The sequence below is a fragment of the Bufo bufo genome, chromosome 6 (assembly GCF_905171765.1).
Source record: "Bufo bufo chromosome 6, aBufBuf1.1, whole genome shotgun sequence".
Lineage (NCBI taxonomy): Eukaryota > Metazoa > Chordata > Amphibia > Anura > Bufonidae > Bufo > Bufo bufo.
This window is the reverse complement of record NC_053394.1, coordinates 425,697,190-425,707,040: the sequence shown is the minus strand read 5'-3', so window position 1 is coordinate 425,707,040 and position 9,851 is coordinate 425,697,190. Positions and strand designations below refer to the sequence as shown.

General features: G+C 47.8%; 1 protein-coding gene across 5 annotated transcripts in view; it reads right to left on the bottom strand.

Annotated features, from left to right (window-relative positions):
• Window positions 1-6,146: 6,146 nt before the first annotated feature.
• Window positions 6,147-9,851, bottom strand: part of LOC121005031 (aquaporin-8-like) — a 31,379-nt gene continuing 27,674 nt past the window's right edge. For all 5 annotated transcript variants that reach the window (XM_040437534.1, XM_040437535.1, XM_040437538.1 and 2 more), the window contains 4 exons: window positions 9,358-9,484; window positions 9,004-9,215; window positions 8,763-8,897; window positions 6,147-6,348 (listed from right to left, as the gene is read on the bottom strand). In XM_040437534.1, the coding sequence (XP_040293468.1) occupies window positions 6,306-6,348; window positions 8,763-8,897; window positions 9,004-9,215; window positions 9,358-9,484 (517 nt within the window). In that variant the 3' untranslated portion in view covers window positions 6,147-6,305. The remainder of the gene's footprint in view (window positions 6,349-8,762; window positions 8,898-9,003; window positions 9,216-9,357; window positions 9,485-9,851) is intronic.

Sequence of the window (9,851 nt, the reverse complement as noted above, 5' to 3'; positions counted from 1 at the left end):
GGCCGCTTGGCGCTCCTTCTTCTTGTAACTCGTCACAGGTCTGTGCGGCGCATCGCTTATGCTTATAGCAATGCGCCGCACAGACCTGTGACGAGTTTAAAGAAGCAGGAGCGCCAGGCAGCTACAGCGCATGTAAGTATGCTGCAGAGTAACTGACCATGGCAGCCAGGACTTCAGTAGCATCCTGGCTGCTGCTGCCACCAATGAGGGGGGGGGGGTACGGCTTTACTGTGGCTCTCCTGGCTTGACTTTGCGACCGCTGCGACCCCTATAGCTATGCCAGGTCACCTGCTAGAGCTTCCCTAATCTGACCCTGACTCCTAGCTGCATGAGCCGACTTTGAAGGTAGGAGGGCTCATGCTCAGGAACCTCGGATCCCTACTGACCCTCCGCCGATCCCTGTGCTAGGAGCTGGGTAGACAGCCCGTTCCTCCTGGACACGGAGGAACAGGAGTCTCACTGGCAAAGCTGCAAGGAAAAGGGGTACAAAAACAGACCTATGGATATGGCAGGTGAACTGCACTAGTTCCACCTACCTGCCACAGCCTTGCTGACTGGATCCCTGTGCTGACACGCTGACGTCCACACCATACTTAAAAGGACACAGCCAACACACATACAGACAGGAACCCAGATCCATAGCTGCATTAAATAACAAAAGGAAACCAACAACGACTAAACATCACATAACATTTGCTGTGACCACAAGGGTGGCCCTCACTGGCAGACGGTATTAGGTAGGAGGATGACTCCAGCAGACCATGGCTGAAGTACCCCTCTGACTACTGCTCTCAGCAGAGGCTATATAGGCCCAAGTAGCCACACCCACACAGACACACCCAGTGCTCACAGTCTAGGAAGGGAATTAACCCTTCTCACACCAGGGAAGGGAAAACCGCAACTTAAAGGGAAATACGCACACAATTACATTGCAGCTGTAACCCCAGGCAACGACATGCGTGGCAACCGTATCCTGGGAGTCAGCCAGAAGGCCGAGACACTGCCACCACATGTACACAATAACACGTTGCCTCGGGCAGCCACAAGTGAAGGGAAAGTGACAGTGCGCACACACAAACCTCGTGCACACCAAACCTATAAAAAGGCACACCTACAAAGACAGGTTGCCAGGTGCAACCGCATGCAGATTGCAATAAGCTGCCAAGCAACAGCTCAGGCTGCTATGCTGCCAAGTACATCATAAGAACATGTTGCCAACGGCAACCACAAGTGAGGCAACATACAAGCGGCCCTCACCTGTGGTTGAAACAACCACACGAGACCGCAGGCAACAGCATGCGGTATAGGAGTCACAACCATGACCATGGTCGTGACACATAATCATTGCAGCCAAGGCCTTGAAAAGAGTCAAATCTACATGAGAAGAGTCCTGGTTATTTATAATCTCCTGCTCTCCCGCCCATCTGCTGATGATTGGCAGTTCTCTCCTAGACAGAAAGGCAGAAAACTAGGTATTAGACTGTCAGTCATCAGCAGGTGGGCAGGGAAGCAGGAGATTATGAGTAACCATGACTCTTCTCAGGTGGCCTCGACTCTTTTCCAGGCCCAGTCTGCAATGATTGTGATGTTGGTTCTCAGCAACCACTTACTTTTAACTTATAAATGATAGACCTCTGAAATCAACTCACCTGTCTCTACTTTATTCTGCCGTTAGTATGGGCAGCACAAAGCTGATGACAGGTTCCCTTTAGGGTCCATTCACACGTCCGTAGAATGGGTCCGTGTCCGGATGTGCGGACCCATTCATTCTCTATGGGGCAGGAATGGATGCGGACAGTACACAGTGTGTTGTCCGTGTAACATCCCAGAGTATGTCACTAAAATCTGCCACCATGCTATATGATGTTATAAGTGTAAATGTGTTAACATCCTGTGTAATCTGACATTGCATTTGTATTATATGGATTTACTGGGACTGTTTAATATGTATTTTCTGTAATTCTCAATGTACACCAGCAGGTGGCAGCAATATGTAGGCAGACCATAGCTAGTTAATAGACCTAGGCTGGAATATACCATTCCAGACTAGCTCCCCCCTTTCTAAAGGAGGAGTGGAATGTTCCCACATCCTACTTCAGAGGGAGGAAAGAAAGTTCTAGTGAGTGTGAGCCACCCCCCTGTTGGGGTAGGCTGTGTTGATAGGAGCTCCCAGAAACAGGGACCCCAACCAAGGATCCAAGCCTCTGCTGAGGCCCAAGATCAACCTTCCCAGCCTGAGTCCCTTACCTCAGCTGGTGGACAAAGAAAGCAGCCCTTCACAGAACTATCAGATCTCCAGGAAGCCACCACCATTCCCTGCGAGCAGTCCTGTAAGTAAAGATCCCAAGATAAAAGAGAATATACGTACCTCTTCAGCTAGTCAGACCCAAACTAAGCAGACCACAGACAGAGCAGAAGATAGATACCTGCCAGATCAATAGGCGTATGTACCAGATGCAGAATAGATATAAATTCCTGCCACATATAGCCAAAACCTGCTGGGACTCTAGACTATTGCTGTATACTTGTATGGATCAAAGCTGCATATCATACCACCAAGTAAAGACAAGTTGGACCCTATTATCTGTGTGGAATCTTATCATTCCTCAATTACTCCTATCAACAGCACTCATTTTGTTGCATGTGAGCCGGGATACAGGAGTCCAGCCGTACTACAGGTACGAGACACCGTTGACACTACACAGAGACAATATCCCCCTCTGGCATTCCTCACCTGGTACGTGAGCTATTACATCTTAAAGGGCCCTGCTACAGTACCTGCGCAAGCTGCAACTGGCGTCACGAACTTATACACATATAAAACTGACCCACTGCATAGCATGCCCACTGACCCAGTGTCCTGCTCGTTGCATCCGCATTTCCGGAGCGCGCTCCCTATCTTCGGGTCCGCGGCTTCGGAAAAAAATAGAACATGTACTATTCTTGTCCGCAATTGCATCTGCGTATTCGTTTTACCCTGACCAATCACATGGTCCATCACATGGTCCATAACCATGGTGATGGACCATGTGACGAGCGCAGTGACGTCACCAAAGGTCCTTTTCTCCAAGGTCCTCAAAGAAGAAGAAAGAAGACAAGCCGGTCTGCACGAAAAAGTGGATGAGTTGAGTTGAAATTTTTATATATTTTTTTTACCCCTTCATCCCTAATTTACTTAGCATTCTGTATTAGGAATGCTTTTATTTTCCTTATAACCATGTTTAAGGGAAAATATTAAAGATCGGATCCCCATCCCGATCGTCACCTAGCAACCATGCGTGAAAATCACAACGCATCCGCACATGCTTGCAATTTTCACGCAGCCCCATTCACTTCTATGGGGCCTACGTTGTGTGAAAAACGCACAATATAGGGCATGCTGCGATTTTCACGCAACGCACAAGTGATGCGTGAAAATCACTGCTCATGTGCACAGCCGCATAGAAATGGATGGGTCCGGATTCAGTGCGGGTGCAATGCGTTCACCTCACGCATTGCACCCGCGCGGAAAACTCGCCCGTGTGAAAGAGGCCTAAGGGCTGTTTCACATAAGCAAACACATTGCGGGAATCACGATCCGTGTGTGAGTGTGATCCTCCGTTCTGGACTTGCAGGAGCGCACGGCATTACACAGATTTATAATGCTGTGTGTCTCTGCTTGACCTTACTTCTACAGGATTATATAGACAGCTTTATGTGACTGTGATCCGGTAGAAATAAGGTCAAGCAGAGACACACAGCATTATAAATCTGTGTAATGCTGTGTGCTCCTGCAAGTCCAGAACGGAGGATCACGCTCACACGCGGATCGTGATTGCTCATGTGAAACAGCCCTAAAGGATCCCAGCGGTTTCTGGCATTGCGCCATGTTTCAGCCGAATATGCGTATTCTTGAACACATATTCAATTATTTCGCTTCCTTTTAACTCTCTTCCTGAAATACTCTGTGCTGTGAGTAACTCTGCTCCTCTCTCCACATAACTCTCAGTTTGTGACTTCCCACAAGATCAGCATACTCCTCTCCTGAAATACTCTGTGCTCCTTCGAGACCCTTCTCCTTCCTGTGTGTCATCCTACCAAATCGGCACACTCCTCTTCTGAAATACTCTGTGCCACTGGGAGACCCTGCTCTTTTAGCTACGCTGCCCTCAGTCTTTGATCTCCCAAAAGATTAGCATGCTCCTTTTCTGAAATACTCTGTGCTGCTAAAGGAAACTAAGTTAGGGATACAGTATATGTGACTTGGAGAAAGAATAAAGCATAACCTAGGAGCCCCTGAAGGATAGCCATATGGACATTTCTTTACGCATTACGCATGGACTGCTGAAATACTCTGCAGCGCTGTGCACTTTATGTTTCACACACATCGGCTCACATTTTGCAGCAGAGCTCACAATCTATGACAGGCTCTCACATGCTAGGTGGTCATGTAACATGAGTACGTTTTGATTGCTTGTGGTTTCCTCCCACACAAACAGAAGAATTTGCAGATGTCTATGGATTTTATCCGACAACCCCAGCACGCTATGGACTAACCTCCAACATGTGAATGAATGGTGCCCACCATTAGTGCCTACCACAGACACCCCTCTCAGTCTGAAACCCTGGATGTTTAGATTACGGAGAATTATCTCGACTGGATACAATTGTAACACCCTCAGCTGTGACAATTATTAGGTCTTTTGAGTCTCTGAATGTAAACAACAATTTTGAAAATGGTCAAGATATGAAACTAATTATAACATAAAAAGTATATAGGTGAACACCCTGGAGGTAGGAGGCCTGGTTGTAGTAAAGATGGGCTGCCACTAGGGGCCGTTAGCAGTATCTACACTTGTACTGGCCTATTTAGCTAAATGGCAGCTGTATAAATGTGTCCTCATTTTGCTCCCTCTAGTGGTCACCTCCTGCAATATAAATGTATGTATTGACCCAGTCTGCATTCTACCTCTTGGAGAAAAAACGCAGCAATTTTTATGAGCCAAAGTAAGATGTGGATTCAATAGGTGTCGGATATAAAGGACCTGGACTTCTCCTTTGGATCCACTGTTTAATTGGCACGATGGGGCAGCTCGTCAAGCGCAGGCTGTTATGGCAGAACCCTATGTCCTCCTCTGTGGTCAGGTGTTGATCAGGACAAGCAGTGGGTATCCCAGGGCTCAACAACGAGCAGATGTATTGTGTCACAATGGGTCAGACCCCCTAGAACAGGCATCCTCAAACTGCGGCCCTCCCACAATGCCCTGCTGTAGGCTGATAGCTGTAGTCTGTTCAGGCATGCTGGGAGTTGTAGTTTTGCAAAAGCTGGATGGCCACATTTTGAGGATGCCTGCCCTAGAAGGTTCCACATATAGTTTTGCTCTATATGACAAGACAGGTACCAACCTTATAATGGACAGGATGCAGGATGCAGGATGCCAGGGTGGGCATCTCAGCGCAGGTCAAAATTAAGTCTTTAAAATTTTTTTATTATATGAGCCAATCTGCAGTTATCACCTTACACTCAAATATGAGGATAAGGAGCAATGTGATCATTTCCCACAGTGGTGTAATAATGCTGCTTACCAGCAGGTGGCGGTGTTGTATTTGAAATCATGACGTCCAGGAACAACTCAAGATAAGCCTCATTTACACGTCAGTGTTTCACGGATGCATGCTGTAAGTGTTCTCCAAGGATTTACACGTCAGTGTTTTAGCATGGTCCGGGGGTCCATTTTTTTAGCACGGATGCATGCTCTATTTTGTCCGTGTTTACGGATCCATCACGCCCATTATAGTCTATGGGTCCGTGAAAACCACTGATGCAACACGGATGCCATGCTTTGAAAATTATTTTTCCGCTGTTCAGTGTCAGTGAAACACGGATGGCACACGGACAGCAAAAAACGGACACACGGACCCAACACAGATCCTTCACGGACAGCTTCACGGATGCATCACTGACCACCTTCTCACGGATTTGAGCCCGGACGTGTGAATGAGGCTTTAGGCTGGGAGTCCACAAAGTGATTCAGTTGTGCATATAGTCAAGTAATTCACATTCTTATATTTTATTATTATTTGAAAATATAAAAAAAATAAAACATAAAAAAATGCAATGGTCATTGGCCCCTATAGACAGCTTTTTGTGGCAGAGTCTGGTAGAATGACTTTACCAGCCCTGAGAAGTATGGGAGTCTATTATACCATAATGTTGGGTGGTAGGATTTGAGCAGCTGCTTATTATAAACATCTGGGTCCCGAGTCTTTGCCCACCCTTCCACTGTGTCTTCTTGGGTCGACCTCCACCAGTTGGTCCTTCTTCCTTATTTCAGGAATAATCGATGAGATTTTCCTGCCAGTAGAAGCCTACAGTAGAAAAAATGGAGACAAATTATTTTAAAATTCCTTGTTAACATGTAATATTGCAAGGTGTCCAATACTATCCAGAATTCTCTTGATAGCTATATACCCTAATAGGTCATATGGATAAGAGTTATGCCATCCAGTCTATTCAGGCAAAGAGGTGAGACAAAGCTGATGCATCTGCCAACATTCACATATACAGCTAAGGGGATGGAGAGAGGGAAGCTGCAGATCATAAACACTAGGGATAGGCCCATGTCTATCTATATCTCCAGAGGTTGCCTTGTCAGGGTCAGCCATGCATAGCAGTGAGCGTAAGGCTGCTAGGAGACAGAACTCATGTACTTGCCAACCATAAGCAAAAAACAAAAGGGTAAAGAGAGAGGGAAGCTGCAGATCATAAAAATAAGAGGCCCATGTCTATATGATATCTCTATGTCCAGGGGGTGCCCTGTCAGTTTCAGCCATGCATAGCAGTGAGCATATGGGTGCTACAGGACAGAACTCATGTACTCGCCAACCATGTACTCGCCAACCAAAAAACAAAAGGGTAAAGAGAGAGGGAAGCTGCAGATCAGAATAAAAACTGTTGGGATTGGCCCATGTCTATATGATCATTTTCTATATGTCCAGGGGTTGCCCCTATATGGTCAGCCATACATAGCAGTGAGCATGTGGGTGCTCGGAAACAAAACTAATCTACCCTCCACCATAAACAAAAAGACAGAAGGGTAAGGAGAGAGGGAAGCTGCAGATCATAAGAAAAACTGTCTAGGTCCATGCCCAGTACTTAAGCTTTCTAGACTCCCCTCCTCATATGGAGCCATTTCCAGAACGGGGCACTAGCGAGAAGGTTCTCTCTCCCTGGAAGATACCCCTTTGCATATTTTTTTTCCCAAGGAGCATTGCCAATAATTCTCCATACGCAGCTGGTCTCTTTAAGGAGAGAGCCCGAACCCTGCCTAAGCTAAACTCTCCTCATTACTTTGGGATTCTTATGGGCATTTCCTACTCCATGTATCCAGACCTGGACAAGACCATGGGGGAGATTTATGATAGACTGGCATTCTGTGTCAGTCTATGATATCCCCTGCGCTGCCGGTGGATGTGCCTAATCTATGTTGAGGTGCACGCCTCACCATAAACTAGGTGCATCCCTCAGCACTCCCTGCACCTAGACTAGATTTCAGTCTTCCTTTAACGCCAGGAAACCAATATAAAAGAAGATACATTCGCCGCCACCTTTCATGAAAGTGGAGAGGGCGGCGTAGAAACACCACTTGCAGCAAAATTTTGTTGCAGCGGCATTTTAGAAGTCGCAACCACAGGATTTACTCCTAATTTCTTAAGACGTATCTGCCTCTGTAGGGGCGTAGCTGCAGGGGAAGCGGCTGCTTTGGGGCCCTGACCCAGAAGGGCCCCATCCAGGAGGAGGAGGACTAAAGGATTTGGTCAGGGCCCCCTCAACAGTATTACACAATGAAATTATATACAGTGACGGTATAGACGGATGGAACAGCTGCCGGGCCTGGTCTGAGAGAGCGATCTTTACTAGACACAGAAATGGGGGCGGCATGAAAGGAAGGGGTTGCAAAAAAAATTACTGGGGGCGGGGGGCCCCATTCAACAATTTGCTGTGGGGCCCAGTCATTTCTAGCTACGCCACTGTGCCTCTGGTGCATCTCACGCCAGTGCAGAGAGATCAGGACTGGTCTATGGGTACGCCAGTGCAGAGAGATCGGGACTGGTCTATGGGTACGCCAGTGCAGAGAGATCGGGACTGGTCTATGGGTACGCCAGTGCAGAGAGATCGGGACTGGTCTATGGGTACGCCAGTGCAGAGAGATCGGGACTGGTCTATGGGTACGCCAGTGCAGAGAGATCGGGACTGGTCTATGGGTACGCCAGTGCAGAGAGATCGGGACTGGTCTATGGGTACGCCAGTGCAGAGAAATCAGGACTGGTCTATGGGTACGCCAGTGCAGAGAGATCGGGACTGGTCTATGGGTACGCCAGTGCAGAGAGATCGGGACTGGTCTATGGGTACGCCAGTGCAGAGAAATCGGGACTGGTCTATGGGTACGCCAGTGCAGAGAGATCGGGACTGGTCTATGGGTACGCCAGTGCAGAGAAATCGGGACTGGTCTATGGGTACGCCAGTGCAGAGAGATCGGGACTGGTCTATGGGTACGCCAGTGCAGAGAGATCGGGACTGGTCTATGGGTACGCCAGTGCAGAGAAATCGGGACTGGTCTATGGGTACGCCAGTGCAGAGAGATCGGGACTGGTCTATGGGTACGCCAGTGCAGAGAGATCGGGACTGGTCTATGGGTACGCCAGTGCAGAGAGATCGGGACTGGTCTATGGGTACGCCAGTCTTGATAAATCTCCCTATATCTTCTGAATTCACTGCTTACCTGTATATTAGAGACACTATGATTGCTCCAGAGGCAGGGCCCACCCAGTATACCCAGTGGTAATCCCAGTACCCAGCTACAACTGCTGGGCCCAGAGCTCGTGATGGGTTCAGACAGGAACCTGATATGGAGCCTCTGTAAGACAGGAGGACAGGGTTAGACATCTGATATCATAGCACATGGCAACATTGTATCCCAGGCCATATGTATCCATCATATATGTACACACTGGGGCGCTCACCCTGCCAAAATTCCAGTTACAAGAGTGAAGGCAATAGAATAAGGAGCCAGAGGGGTCCGGCTACGCTCTCCCACCGCTCCCATCACCACAGCAAAAACCAAGAAAAAACTAAAGACTATCTCCACTCCGACCGCTTTGCCCAATGATGTCTCGCTGTCCAGCATGCAGACCGCCCCGGTATGATTCACAAATGAGGATTCATCTGCCAGTCCCTGGAAGAAGCATGGAAACAATCAGCAAGGAAGATGTGTAAAAGGAAATATATATTTGATACTGGAACAGTGATGATTTCTTTTTAGACTGTTGAAAGTTTGGCAAAAACAAAAAAATTGGAATAATCAACCATGAACATACCTTGGCCAGCAAAGCTCCCAGCATCCCCCCTGCTAGCTGGCATACCCAGTAAGGTACCAGCAGAATGGGAGTCAGTCCACCTGAAATGACCACAGCTAGAGTGACGGCCGGGTTGAAGTGTCCACCACTAAAGACAAGAAAATATAAATGTATTAACTATGGCACCAACATATTTGTTGTGTACATATTTGTGTAATGTGTATACGTTTGTGCTGTACATACCGTATGTGTGTTAGGCTACTTTCACACTGCCGTTTCTGGGTCCACCTGTGAGATCCGTTTCAAGGCTCTCACAAGCGGCCCCAAACGGATCAGTTCAGCCCCAATGCATTCTGAATGGATACGGATCCGTTCAGAATGCATCAGTTTGCCTCCGTTCAGCCTCCATTCCGCTCTGGCTGTGCGGAGCCAAACGGATCCGTCCTTACTTACAATGTAAGTCAATGGGGACAGATCCGTTTTCATTGACACAATATGGTGCAATTGTAAACGGA